The sequence below is a fragment of the Dysidea avara genome, chromosome 5 (genome assembly GCF_963678975.1).
Source record: "Dysidea avara chromosome 5, odDysAvar1.4, whole genome shotgun sequence".
Taxonomy (NCBI): domain Eukaryota; kingdom Metazoa; phylum Porifera; class Demospongiae; order Dictyoceratida; family Dysideidae; genus Dysidea; species Dysidea avara.
In genome coordinates, this window is record NC_089276.1 from 36,217,202 (window position 1) to 36,232,745 (window position 15,544).

The window sequence follows — 15,544 nt, forward strand, 5'->3', positions numbered from 1 at the left end:
TGTGATTGGTTGTTTTTCATGTGATACCACCAGCAAAAGGAATTGTAACTGACAAATATCTTGCAGTCTACTGTAGTGTTGTTGTTTAGGTCAAATGACACACCACCATAATTCACATACCACACTTATACAATTGTATGCTACATTACTCAGATGAAATAATGACTTGGACATCTCAATAAGTGTGCACAAACACCATATCCCACAGGAATTCATTACTCACTGATCCTGAACCATCTATTTATAGTAACTAAGCATGCCGTTCCTCTTGTTGTCTTGTCCAGGACTGGCTATAGCATTATTAACTACAATGCACTATCTAATACATATACTCTTACATAAAAAATAACTGAATAACTATGTGGCTATATACTTCATTAAATATACAGTATAGCCATAAACAGCATAATTATAGTTTATTATTTATCACATCAAATAAAAGCATTCTTTTGAGAAGCTTGTGCACGTATGCACAGTTATAAAAGAGTGGTAAACTGTTGCCAGTGAGTAAACAGCAGGAAAAGGGATTTAGCTAGTCAGCTTTGCTAGTATACATTTTCATCATGGACAAAAGAGCCAGTTTGGCCCCTGACATGCCAGACAAATATACCAGGGCTCAGAGCATCATTAGTTTGGGAGGATTTCCATCCTCACCCTTATTTTATTCAGAAGATGATGATGTTATGAACGAACTTGCTGACAGGCTTCTAACAGATGGTACCAAGGTACATACATGATTGCTGTGTATGCGTACTGACTACTATCTGAGTACAGTGGTCTCAACTACACAGATAGCTGTTATCAGTTTTATTACACTTATTTGAAACATGATTAAAGCAATTATGTCTCAAAATATGTAGCTGTATGACAGTTGAATGCAGCTGTTCCAATAGTTTTTGTTTGCCTCAGGTTATGGCCCTACATGTGGCTACTGGAAGTACAGATTAAACAGCATAGTAATGTGGACAGTAACTACATATGTGTTACATTATTATATAGGCTGTTGTCAGAGGAAAACTTCATAAGGTTAAAGAAATTGTTGAAGAACTTGTGCAGCACTCTTGCATTTATCTTATTGATTTAACCACTGAAGATGAAGGCTACAACATGCTTCATTTTGCTGTTTGCAACAAACATCCAGAAATTGTTCAATATCTGATTGAGAATGGTGCAAGTAAGGAAGTCATAGTGTATAACTATGTGACTGGTTAGTATGGTGATCACCATGGTTATAGTGTATGGATCATTGCTAGTAATAACGTGAAAGCATTTCAAGTGAAAATCCTCTCCCACTGATCTGCTGCATTGTGTGTACGGAAGTTGGACATTAATAAAAAGCACACAGTCAGTGGATTCTATACATCTTTGGCAACTTTGCTATTGTATGTCAGTTTGCTACAGAATATTTGTGACCAAAAATATTACAATATGCATAGCTATACCGCTTTACAACGGACGTTCAAAGGAACCACTTGGGGTTTAACTCGGATATTGTCCGGGCAACAAGATATTGTCCTGGCAATATCATGGGAATGCGGTTTGCTCATGGTTTTGATGTCAAATCAGCTCAAAGATAAGATATGCTTTGACTGGTTATATTGAGCAACATGGAGCATTTAATTATGGGTTTGGGTTTACAGGTTAGCAGTGTAGTTGCATGCTTGATGATGTAGCCACATAACTTAGTTGTCAGAAATCTAGTTGACAATGATTCACAATAAGCTGTGAAGAAATTCATAGAGAATGTTTATAATCTCCTGACATAATAGTAGGCCATGAACATACCTTTATTACCTGTATATAATCACAGCAAACACAGCTGCATGAATAGAGGCTTCAGCATGAAAGATGATGAATAGACTGTGAGAAGGAATTACAAGCATTATGTTTATAAACAAGAAGGGAATAAGTCAACAAGTAGCTATTGGGGGTACTGACTGATAATGACCACAAATCACTACACTTGATGCATTTGCTAGGGTCAATATAAGCAGTGTCCAAAGAAGGATTTGTGAGTTTACTTAGTCACCTCAATCTTGTCATTGTTTGTTCACTCCACCAGTCACATCAGGCTTGTAAGAAGTAAAGCACAACAAAACTTAAATTAGAATAGCTATATATTGCATGGACCACTGAAATTTAGAAATGTAGCCTAAGCAGCTTGAGATATTCTAACAGTGTAGCCAACTAACTGCACTGTTAAAAAGTGCTATGGTAGCACTTGGAGGTGTTATTTTTTTGTTGACTAAAGTAGTCATAAAATGATCAACTTTCAGGTGCTTTCCAAGTCATTGGAAAGGTATTGGAAGGACCATATTTCCACACCTTTCAAAAAGTCCTTTGGAAATATGGCCCTTCTAATGCCTCAATGACTTGGAAAGCACCTGAAAGTTGATCATTTTTGTAGTGATATAGCTCTTTTAGGTGGTACCATAGCACATCAGTTACAACAGTGTGGTCCATTTAAGGTGGATGGCAACCTTGAATGCTTATATTTATACTTCTGATAAATTATATCTAAGGGATAATAATAATAATGCTGAATCTCAAATAGCAGTTTATGTAACTTTGTATCTCACCTTTTAATTGTATATTTTATTATAAAAATTACCACAGTAATTCATTTTCTCGTTGACATGTTCTCAGATGCTGAATGTACAACTAAGGATGATGAAAATGATACTCCACTGATGTTAGCAGTACGATATTATGATTCTTTTACTCAAAAGCACACTAAAGCATCCAGCACTCTCAAGAGAGGGGAGAGTAGCACTCAAGTATTAACCTGTCTTTTAGACAAAGCAGATGTCAATGCACCTAATGCCTCAGGAACTACTCCACTTTCATTAGCAGTACAAAAGCAAGATGAGACCATTGTAGAACTGCTATTAAAAAGTCCAAATATTGAAGTCGACAAATACAATCTCCAAAGCTTTACACCACTTCACTATGCTTGTGCTGGGACCAATACAGAAATCATAACAATGCTGCTGGACAAAGGTGCAGACTTATTCAGCAAAACTGACAAGGGATACATTCCAATTCATATTGCCTGTCAGAGAGGGTCCGGTGAAGTCTTGGAGCACTTGATCACAAAATGTCCAAGTCAGAGACAGCAGCAGATGCTTGAAGCAAAAGACAACAATGGCAACACTCCTCTTCTGCTAGCAAAACAATCTCCAACTCAGGCAGCATTTAACCTTCTTAAAACTACATATAAATGTAACAGCAGTGCTAAAAGTAATGCAGGTGATACCGTACTTCATAAATTTGCTAAAAATGATGATGGGACATTAAATGCACAGCTACTGGAAGACACACGATATTTGACGATGATGGGTGAGGGGAACTCAACAAGGGATACACCACTTCACATTGCCTGCCAGGGTGGTCACTGGAAAACTGTAGTTGTATTAATTGAAAAGTATGCAATGAAATAATGTTATTACTACTGTACATATATAAAAGACTAGTGTTGTAGCCAATTGAAAATACCTGAATACATTGATTACAGCACAATAGTTTATAAAAAGTGTTGTATAGTTTAACATTTCTATTTTACTGCAACAGATAACATAGATTACTGCAGTTCCATGCTATAATTATTGTTGCACACATAGAAATGCTGATTATGAGTTGAAGAATGCTGTTGGAAACACACCACTGATGGTAGCTATTGCTGGTGGAAAAAGAGAAGTTGTGCTTCACATGCTGCAAGCTATCAAAAAGGTGAAAGACATGGAATCATACCGAGAAATTTTAAACTTACCAGCAAAGAACAACAAAACAATTATCCAATGGGCAATTGAATGTGATCATACTGTTCTTGTTGAGGTAAACAAGCATCTTAGGAACATACTGGCACTCTATACACATTCTTATCATGTACAGGCAATACTTCAGATTGACTTACACCTTGCAACTGAGAGTGATCCGGACACTGGAAAAACACTGCTACACATTGCTGCAGCTTCTGGAGCACTGGGGACAACTAAGGTAACTACAGTAGCTATACATGTTTTGTTTATTGGACTATATTTGTGTACAAACCAATAATTCAGTTGAATGTTCATCCATCCAACAGGTTCTCTTGAATAACAAGCACACTTGTGAACATCTGCAGACAGCTGACTTTAAAGGAAGGACACCTTTGATGCTTGCTGCTCAAAATGGACATATAGAGTAAGAACAAGTTTATTTTAAGAAGTTTTACTCCAATTGCTCCAGCCTACATAGCTGTAAAACTGAGGTCAGGGCACATGCAACAAAAAGTATCACATGGCTGATGCTGCCTTTCCTCAAAAAATACACTGTGATGGCATAATAGTAATTATAAGCATTTGCTGGTAATAACTTATACATAATTTTAAATGAGCTTGCTTTTCCACTTGTGTAGATGTGTTAAGGTCTTACATGATCCTAGTGGAAGCGTAACTATATGTGTTACTGAAACGGATGGTCCCAACTCTGGTCTAAACATAATGGACAAAGAAGGTCACACAGCTCTTCACCTTGCTTGCTTAAATGGTCATGACACAGTAGTAAAATATTTGTGTGCCAGTAGTGCAGATATGGAAGCATGGTAGGGTACATGGTGCAAGATGTGTGGTTACTTGTATGATCATTAACAGTGAAGGAGAAGGTGGTACACCATTATCGTGTGCTGCTAGTGAAGGACATAAAGACATTGTAAATTACCTGTTAGGACAAGATGTGGATGTTAATGGTGGAATGATCAAGAGCAAGGTATTGTAATCACTGTCACATGAACTCACATATGCAATACTTCACAGACAACGCCACTGATATTGGCTTCCCAGAATGGACATGAGACCTGTGTTCAAATATTATTGATGACTCCTCATATTGATGTTACTGTTCAGAACAAAGATGGGTATAACTGCTTGGCAATGGCAGCTCTTAATAGACAACAGTAAGTTTTGTTACAATGGCAACTGAAGAAAAAATAACTATATCGTTGTAGAGAGGCAGCTCTGGCTATTGTTAATAGTCTCCACTGGCAGAAAGCACTAAAAGGATGTGATCAAAATGATGTGACACCATTGAGGCTGCTAATTAAACTTCTACCAGGTAACAACATTATACTCCATTGTAAGATATTAACTTGTTAATGTTTGAAGATGTTGCTGAAGTCGTTTTGTACCGATGTGTCCAACGAATACCAAATGATAAGGGAGAGGTTACTGCAATAGAAATGTCTTTTGACTGTTTGGATGATTTCCAAGACCCTCCTGGAGGAGTATTCCACAGATGTTTCCAGGCATTGTGTGGAGGCAGTAGTGATCAAACTGGATTTACAGAATTGTCTACACTACCGCAAGCATCTTCACCTTTCAATTTACAGATTGTTGAATTCAACAAAGATAACCACCAGGAATTGTGTGGAGGTAGTAGTGATCAAACTGGATTTACAGAATTGTCTACACCACCTCAAACATCTTCAACTTACAATTCACAGCCTGTTGAATTCAACAAAGATAACCACGTGCTCCAATGGATGGTAAGCAGGCACACATATCTTGGCAGCTTGCAGCATTGACACTTTTTTTAGGTGAAGTATAAACGTACTACTTTACTTCAACACCCAGTTACCAGAGAGCTACTCTCTTACAAATGGAGAGCATATGCCATGCCTGGTTTTATCATCAACCTGGGTATCTTTTTGCTATTTCTAGCTACCCTGACATCATATGCAGTTGTCTTGCCACTGCCAAATGATGATGTGTGCCAAAATGACTCATGTGAAGGTACATACGTAGGTCCTATAAATCTCACCTTTCAGCATTACATAACACAACACACACATGGCAGTAAATTTAAGGATGTTGTTTTTACAGGTTCTGATAGTGATCAAGCTTTCCTACGATTTGCAGCTGTAGTCCTGTTGGGGTTTTGTGGTGTTCGTGCTGCACTGGAGACATTTCAGTTGATCAATCGCAGACTACAATATCTAACAGAACCTGAAAACTACATTGAAATCTTATTGATTGGTTGTACTACTACATTTGCTCTTGCAGGGCATATTGAAAGCTGCTTTTGTCTATCCAGTTTAACATGGCAGATTGGTGCTCTGGCTTTGTTCCTTGGATGGATTGATTTGGTACTGTTCCTAAAGAAATTGCCTTTAACAGGGATACCAATAAACATGTTACAAAATGTTGTACAGAGTTTCTTGAAATTAGTCTATCTGCCAGTCATCCTAATCATATCTTTCGCTCTACCATTTTACATGTTGTTTGCCAGAGTAAGTGTAGTTGCATACTGTTGAAAACTATACATAATGTGTCTGTATGCTCAAAAAATTAAAGAATATGTGCACGTAATCGAATATCAGTGTTGGGAGTAACGCGTTACGTAATGTTATTACTTTTGTGGTAACAAAGTAATATAACGAAATACGCTATGAAAACAGGTAATATAACGCAAGATACTTTACTTACAAACGTAACGCGTTACCTAAGTAATATAATTACTGTAACGAGTCTAATATGACGTAATATTATTTATCTCTATAATCTATGCTAAAAGTAACGAAGTTACTAATCTCGTTAGTAATCCTCTGAGTAACGCCTAACCACAACGAAGTAACGAGGCCTACTGAATGAAGCTTATTCACTAGCTTCTTACTTATAACCAAGATTTGCACATTGTCCAACACCGCAATCATGTCACGTGATAAGGTGGTAGTTTCACACGTGACAGCTTAAGGCTGTGGACACAAAGTAATATAACAGGGGCGGATCCAGGGGGGGGCTTTGGGGGCTGAAGCCCCCCCTTCATATTTAGGCTTTACTTGATCAATATGCTGAGTATTATAATGAAATTTTGTCTTAGCATAATTATATGATCACTAATAATACAAATACTCATAAAACCACCTTATAAACGTCTTTCCAAGGTATTATCAGTGGATTTATGCTAAAACTTATGCAACAAGGACCCGAATCAGCATTGGAGGTTTACAAGATCGAGATACTCTAATAGAGCAGTCAGCTAACTACTCTAATAGAACATTCACTGGAAACATGTAGTTGGTTCTGTTATGGAATTTTTCCAAATCTGCCTGCACCTATACATGCAATGAAATGAATTGGTCTGTTTAAAGGGCTTCATTCATCTACTTGTGTAGTTAATATGTATGACAATACTTAATTCAGGTTCACAATTTCCATTGAAAATGCTCTCAGATTCAATCTTGTATTGTTCAAATTTCAAAATTTTCCACTTTCAACATTATTATTTTAACATGCACCTATTCAGTGTTGTGCAATTGTGAGAGGGGTGCATCATGTACTTGGTTGTCTGTACCTACCCAAACTTTTCCATTAACAAAATGCTTCAGAGAGCCATACCTATAATCTAAAGGCAGTATATAAAATATCTACAGGCAGAAAATATTATGAATTTTATGTGGAAATGTCTCCAAATTGCAGTGTTTTAGCATCTATTTTTCAAAATTTTCCTGGTGGGGCCTGCCCCTAGATCCCCCTAGTTCCAGCATGCGAAGCATGCTGGGAAGTGTGCTTTGCTACCTCTACCCAAGAGATTAGTACCTTGAGTTAGCCTCCCCCTTTTATAAACCCTAGATCCGCCCCTGTATAATATGTAATATTATTACAGTTACTTTATTTTATGGGTAATATGTAACTGTAACTAAATAGTTCTGTTGCAAGTAATATGTAATATGTAACTAGTTACTTTTACAAAGTAACTTGCCCAACACTGCACGTAATAATGAGTTTGATTGCCACTCAATGCAATGAGATATAAGCAGGTACTGATCCAGAAAAAAAAATCAAGTTGAGTGGATAAAGTTGAGAGTTCTAAACATCTTAGTATTTACACCAGGGAAAGAACTGACAATGTTACCATCTAGCTTGTACAGTGAAGCACACAGAAGTATGATAGCTCTTGTGTACATATCATGTATTTTGTAATCCCAGTATACAGGCTGATTATGAGTTAACACCAGTGGTTAAAACATACGTATGCACACCTGTGCACATACTGCACATTGCTAGGTTTGCTTCATTGAATAAGTTAATCATCTCCTACTGATCACACATGTCCCACAGGAAGAAATATTACCTTAAAGGTCATAGCTAGAATAATCTCTGTATGTTTTTCATTTTGCTTTCTATTAAATAGCCAACTTTAAAATTTTACTAATTCACATTATGCCAAGTCAATTATAAAAATAATTGCATATGAAAGTATAATCGACTCAACCCAAAAGCAGACCCCATATTGAACTCCTCTGCTTGATGATAGCTAATACTGCCTATTATCTTAGATAAATTCATTAATGCATAGTACTACCAGCTGCTATAAAGTGATAGACTGGGTAGCATTGGAATCTAATTGGCATGCAATACAGGGATTTAGTTACTATTTGACAAAATATACAAATAACTTGTTAACATATTCATGATTAGCATTATGATTATAGAATCATTTTGATAAATATTGCATGTCTGAGTGGGTGCAAAACCATGCATGGTGGGTGGCTAGCCACCCCCTCCACACCCCCTGGATCAGTACCTGATAAGGTCAAAAATGGATGATAATTGAATTGGTTGAAAAGCTGTACAAGAAGCATTATATATTACACCTACACTAATATCTTACAGGAATTATAATTAAAGTATGCTCTTAATGTATATTTAATGTATTCTGTTTTACACAACACAGTCACACACACATAATATGTATGGAACATATCTGTGTTCAATATAGCAAGAAGTTACTACTACATATGGTACACCAGCCTATTCATTGATGAGATCTTTAGTGATGACTACTGGAGAGTTGGATTATTCTGATTCCTTCCAGTTTGGAGATGATGGAGAAGAGATCCATTATGACTTCATGTCCTACTTCCTGTGGGTACTGTTTATTATACTAATGCCAATACTATTTGCTAATCTTTTGGTGAGTGACTTTCTTGAAGTTTGCTTGAATACATATGTACAAACATGCAGATTGGTCTTGCAGTTGGAGACACGCAGAAAGTAGAAGAAAATGCTACTTTGACCTATTTAGGGCTTCAGGTATATAACTACATACCTACGATAGCTGTAACAATACATTGTGACCGAATTAGTGAGAAAGCCGTGTTCCACACAACCAATTCTATACACTTGATAAACCATATAACTTTGTATCAAAGACTAAAACTGCCTCTATCCTGCTGAATCCACTTCTTACACAAATTCAAGCCAATAGCTTCACTCAATCTGCACTTAGGAAAGTACATCAATAAATTAATGTTTGCAAAGACTGCTTTTCACAAGTCCGGTCACGGTTTGTATCACACTAGTCACATCAAATCTAATAGATGGATAGGTGTTATGTTATGTTGAGACAGCGTTCTGTGGAATATTTTATCTACAACAGAAGTTAATGATTGATTAAAATATTTTACTATGACAATAAATTTTAGTAGTGTTAGAAGTCATTCACTGTAACATTCCTTCCTGTTATTTCATTTTATCACAGTAAATATACATACTAGGGATGTACAATAGTATACTGGTACAAAGTTCTAACCAAGAACAGAGGATACAGACAAACAAGCAAATCAAATTATTATTATTATCATATAACAAATCACCATGCACATATGATAAAGCATGCATACAGGTAATGCTACAGTCAGCAGTTCAACTAGAACCTGAGAGCTCTAAATGTCTCCTTAAATTGTAGCAGTCCTCAAAATCATTGATTATTATTATACAGTGACGAAAAGTTTATCAATAGTTTCTCATTTACTATTGCTCAAATTAACAATGTAGGTGAATAGATTTAATTAGCAAACATGTAGGCAGGGATAGTTTTAGTTTGGTAGAGTCTATTTTTATTTTAGTTTGTGATATATATGATATCTAATCAAAAACAGCCAAGCTGTAAAAAAAGGTGCGGCCCCCAAAAAGGCCATGGTGAAAAAAGATGTGAAATCCAAGGTGGCGGCCAAGAAATGGCTGTGATGGTAGGTTAATGGTAAAAATTTTAATAGCGACAATTCAGGTGAATTTGGTGCCAAGACCAAGCGGCACAAAATTCACCTGAATTGTCGTTATTAAAATTTTTACCATTAACCTACCATCACAGCCATTTCTTGGCTGCCACCTTGGATTTCACATCTTTATTCACCATGGCCTTTTTGGGGCCGCACCTTTTTTTACAGCTTGGCTGTTTTTGATTAGATATCACTTCTTTTTGTATTTGTATACTGCAAAGCCGGCCAATGGCTGGCTTTGGGGTTTTTTTAACCCATGTGTTTTTTTTTACCACAGGAAGAAGAAAAGAACTTAAAGAAGATTTTTAATACTTCAATTATTTTTGATTTTATTAGTAATTATACAAATTATATACATATATTTATTACATGCCCATTATTCCCCACGGGATATTATTTTGCAGCTGATCTCTCTACTAGGTGACTTGAAATGTAGCTGAACTATCTATAAGGTGACCTCTTCTAGCTGATCTCTCTACAGGGTGATTTGTTTCTAGCTGAACTCTCTACAGGTTATTTGTTTGCAGCTAAACTCTCTACGTGGTGGTTTCTTTGTAGCTGAACTCTCTACAAGGTGACTTCTTCTAGCTGAACTCTCTACAGGGTGATTTGTTTGCAGCTGAACTCTCTACATGATGGTTTCTTTGTAGCTGAACTCTCTACAAGGTGACCTCTTCTAGCTGATCTCTCTACAGGGTGATTTGTTTCTAGCTGAACTCTCTACAAGTTATTTGTTTGCAGCTAAACTCTCTACATGTGGTTTCTTTGTAGCTGAACTCTCTGCATGATGGTTTCTTTGTAGCTGAACTCTCTACAAGGTAACTTCTTCTAGCTGAACCCTCTACAGGGCGATTTGTTGTAGTTGAATTCTCTACAGGGTGGTTTGTTTGAGGCTGAACTCTCTACATGGCAGTTACTTTGTAACTGAACACTCTACAAGGTGACTTCTTCTAGCTGATCTTTCTATAGGGTGAATTGTTTGTAGCTGAACTATCTACAAGGTAACTTCTTCTAGGTGATTTGTTTGCAGCTGAACTCTTTACATGATTGTTTCTTTGTAGCTGAACTCTCTACAAGGTGACTTCTTCTAGTTGAACTCTCTACAGGGTGATGTCTTTGTAGCTGAACTCTCTATATGATGGTTTCTTTGTAGCTGAACTCTCTACAAGGTGACTTCTTCTAGCTGATCCCTCTACAGGGTGATGTGTTTCTAGCTGAGCTCTCTACTGGTGATTTGTTGCAGTTAAACTCTCTACATAGTGGTTTCTTTGTAGCTGAACTCTTTACAAGGTGACTTCTTCTAGCTGAACTCTCTACAAGGTGATTTCTTTGTAGCTGAACTCTCTACATGATGGTTTCTTTGTAGCTGAACTCTCTACAAGGTGACCTCTTCTAGCTGATCCCTCTACAGGGTGATTTGTTTGCAGCTAAACTCACTACATGGTGGTTTCGTTGTAGTTGAACTCTCTACACGATGGTTTCTTTGTAGCTGAACTCTCTACAAGGTGACTTCTTCTAGCTGAACTCTCTACAGGGTGATGTGTTTCTAGCTGAGCTCTCTACTGGTGATTTGTTGCAGTTAAACTCTCTACATAGTGGTTTCTTTGTAGCTGAACTCTTTACAAGGTGACTTCTTCTAGCTGAACTCTCTACAAGGTGATTTCTTTGTAGCTGAACTCTCTACATGATGGTTTCTTTGTAGCTGAACTCTCTACAAGGTGACCTCTTCTAGCTGATCCTTCTACAGGGCGATTTGTTTGTAGTTGAATTCTCCACACGGTGATTTGTTTGAGGCTGAACTCTCTACATGGCGGTTTCTTTGTAGCTGAACTCTCTACAAGGTGACCTCTTCTAACTGATCCCTCTACAGGGTGATTTGTTTGCAGCTAAACTCTCTACATGGTGGTTTCGTTGTAGCTGAACTCTCTACACGATGGTTTCTTTGTAGCTGAACTCTCTACAAGGTGACTTCTTCTAGCTGAACTCTCTACAGGGTGATCTTTTTGTAGCTGAACTCTCTACAGGGTGATTTGTTTACAGCTGAACTCTCTACATGATGGTTTCTTTGCAGCTGAACTCTCTACAAGGTGACCTCTTCTAGCTGATCTCTCTACAGGGTGATTTGTTTCTAGCTTTGTGAACTCTCTACAGGCGATATGTTTGCAGCTGAACTGTCTACATGGTGGTTTCTTTGTAGCTGAACTCTCTACAAGGTGACTTGTTTCTAGCTGATCCCTCTACAAGGTGACTTCCTCGAGCTGATCTCTCTGCAGGTTGATTTGTTTGTAGCTGAACTCTCTACAGGGTGATTTGTTTGCAGCTGAACTCTCTACAGGGTGATTTGTTTGTAGCTGAACTCTCTACAGGATGGTTTCTTTGTTACTGAACTTTCTACAAGGCAACTTTTTTCTAGCTGATCTCTCTACAAGGTGATCTCTCTATAGGGTGACTTGTATCTAGCTGAACTATCTACAGGATGATCTGTTCATAGTTGAACTCTCTACAGGTTAATTTGTTTGTAGCTGAAATCTCTTGTTTCAAACTGATCTCACTGTAGCTGAACTCTCTACAGAGTGATTTTTTTTGTAGCTGAACTGTATATAGGGTGATTTGTTTGTACCTGAACTTTCTACAGGGTGATTTATTTATAGCTGAATGCTCTGCAGGGTGATTTGTTTGTAGTTGATCTCTCTACAGGGTTTCTTTGCAGCTGAGTTCTCTACAGGGTGACTTCTTCTAGCTGAACTCTCTCTTGTTTCTAGCTGATCTCTCTACAGAGTAACTTGTTTGTATAGCTGAACTCTTTACAGAGTAGTATTTTGGTTGCTGAACTCTCTACACGGTGACTTGTTGGTGGCAAAATTCTTTACAGAGTGACTTGGTGGTAGCTGAATTCTCTACAGAGTGACTTACTTGTAGCTGAACACTGTATAAACTATAAAGTGACTTGTCTGTAGCTGAACTCTCTTCAGGGTTACTTGTTTGCAGGTGATCTCTATAGGGTAACTTGTTTGTATAGATGAACTCTTTACAGGGTAGTTTCTTCGTAGCTGAACTCTCTCCACAGTGACTTGTTTGTAGCTGAATTCTCTAGAGAGTGTAGCTGAACTCTCAACAGGGTGCATGACTTGTTTATAGCTGAACTCTCTTCTGTGTGACTTGTAATGTTCTGAATCACTACAGCTACAGAATAACCTGTAATGTAATAGAATTCTATAATGGAGTAAATAAATTAGTTGAATGCTCTATTAGGGTGACTGTTCTATTAGAGTATCTCGATCTCGCATTTGCTACACGGAGTTGGCTTTCTAATCATAACTCAGTGGTTTGTAATCCAATTCTTCTATCTTACTGCAAGGACTTTCAATGAAGATTATTCCAGCTATACACCGATTTTCAGCTCATTGCTCTAAACGGTTTGCCTAGTAGGTGGGAAAAAACTAATACTTTTTTATTCCTAAAAATCGATCGCGTAATTGTGACACAGGTTGGATTTTGTGTCATATCTCCGTGATCTTTATCTCGATTCCTTTCAAACCACCAAAAGGCGCTCCTACGATGGTTACTCCATCTACATAGCAATTTTCAGCTCATTCCATGAAGCGGTTTACCCTGTAGGCGTGACAACAAATCGATCTTGATTTACGCGAATAATCGGTAATAACTCCTGAATCATTCATCGGATTTGCACCAAATTTGATGCTAGGATTCACCTTTGGACTGCCCTTCTGTGTGCCAAATTTCAAGGCGATCGGAGTACGCGTTTACGTTTTATAGCAATTTTTGCAAGTGTGCGAAAAGACAAAGAAGAAAAAAAAAACGAAGAAAAAAAAACGAAACTTTGGCCACTCGTATCTCGGAAATGGCTTGAGTGATTTCCTTCAAATTTGGGATGTAGACTCCCCTAGCTGGCGGGCAACTCTGCAGCAAATTTGGGTCCAATCGGATGAGGTATCACCGAGATACAAATGTGTGAAAATGACGTTTTCTTTCTTCCTGTCAAAATACTCACGGTGTGGCGCGCCGGCTTCTTGGGCCGCACGACACACTATCGTGTGTCTTGATAGTCTGTTCGCGTTCACCTGAACCCTTGTTTCTTGTTAATAACTCTTGATACATGGGTCAGCTGCCCAAACATTTAGTAGCTCTGTGAAGCCCTTTAAATGCTGGAATTGTTAATCAAAAAAGTGCTTTGACACAGGCAAGAACAAGTGAGTTATGAGGCTTTGAAAATATTCTATACATTTATTATGGACAACTTTCATTCAGGCGCGCAAACATGTTTACAACATGAAAGCATGCTTGTTCCTGTATATAACCATTGGGAGTGAACATGTGTTCACTTGAATTACTTCTTTATATTACTAACTATTGTTGGGGGCTCGGGTGAACACAAACAAACTATAGTAGTGGAACACAAGTGCATATAAATTAATTCCTTTTACTCAATATGTTACCATGACACACAGGTTGATTTAGCTATACACATAGAGCAGAAGTTACCCTGGGTCAGACGAAAACTTAAAAAAACCTTACACCGGGTTGAGAAGAATCCTAACGTGTCATTCTGCTTGTTATTATATTACAAAATTTATGAAAAGCTTTCAGGAAACTCTTTTAAGCAGTTGGAAAAGAAAGTCACTCAACTGGAATCTGAAGAAAAACTACAGAACCTGTTGCAAGGGATAGGGGTATGTGTAGTTATGCATATATATAACATAGTTGTTTCACAAGCTTGAAAGTCAGCAATGTATCAAAAACATTAACACTTGTTTTCTCACTCCGATATTCTCATACTGAAGCAGTTTGTTTTGTGTTTTTATTTCCTGTCTAAGTCAACCAAAATAATTATATGGCAAGTGCTTTAATTCACTTCAGTGTACTGGCAACCAGAAAAGTCTCTTACTGATACACTTTCGTATTCTAAAAGACTACTAAATGTACTGGCAGGTACCCTGTAGTATAACAACATGTAGTATAACAATAAAAGTTTAGATGAGTATAGATACATCATGAATTTGACTGCACAAGTGCACACTTGCTGGGCTTGTTAATGTTATACTATGCTTTGCTCTATGGTACAAAAGTAACAATGCATTATTTCTTGTATCTTCACACTTCAGGTACTAGAACCAATTGATGAGGTTAAGGCTCAAGTTCAAAAGAATTCAGATGCTATGATCATCCTACAAAGCACCATTGACCGAATGAAGGTGGAGCTTGAACGTGCTACATCACAAGATGATAAGATACTGGCTGCCATTAAAGAACTCAAACAAGATATGAATAAGAAAGGCCCTTCATTGTCTTCTGCTGGTTCTCGAGCAAAGAAGTTATTCAAGAATGTAATCAAAAAAGCAACAAAGTAACTGATAACCAAAAACAATTAGCTATTTTAGCGGGATGTTAGCAAGTTAGGGTAGACTAATAGATGCACTCATTTTGATGGTGATTTATGTATGACGCTTGTACAAAATGTAATAATTTCATTTTTGCGCATTTACA

The 15,544-nt window shown here is 37.4% G+C and overlaps 1 protein-coding gene across 1 annotated transcript; it reads left to right on the forward strand.

Moving 5' to 3' along the window:
- The first annotated feature begins 525 nt into the window (after nt 1–525).
- Nucleotides 526–15,544, forward strand: LOC136255577 (transient receptor potential cation channel subfamily A member 1 homolog). The gene is made up of 17 exons (XM_066048378.1): nt 526–725; nt 1,000–1,174; nt 2,647–3,424; nt 3,621–3,834; nt 3,892–3,996; nt 4,085–4,182; nt 4,397–4,582; nt 4,632–4,746; nt 4,794–4,933; nt 4,985–5,091; nt 5,142–5,521; nt 5,573–5,768; nt 5,859–6,265; nt 8,758–8,952; nt 9,003–9,071; nt 14,509–14,730; nt 15,163–15,544. The coding sequence occupies exons 1-17, from the start codon at nt 564–566 to the stop codon at nt 15,406–15,408; spliced, it is 3,795 nt and encodes a 1,264-aa protein (XP_065904450.1). The 5' UTR covers nt 526–563; the 3' UTR covers nt 15,409–15,544.

Coding starts and splice junctions, on each gene's coding strand:
- LOC136255577 (XM_066048378.1), top strand. CDS start 564: ATGGACAAAAGAGCCAGTTTGGCCCCTGACATGCCAGACAAATATACC. Junction 3,997..4,084: donor GAGCACTGGGGACAACTAAG/GTAACTACAGTA, acceptor TCCATCCAACAG/GTTCTCTTGAATAACAAGCA. Junction 5,522..5,572: donor ACCACGTGCTCCAATGGATG/GTAAGCAGGCAC, acceptor CACTTTTTTTAG/GTGAAGTATAAACGTACTAC.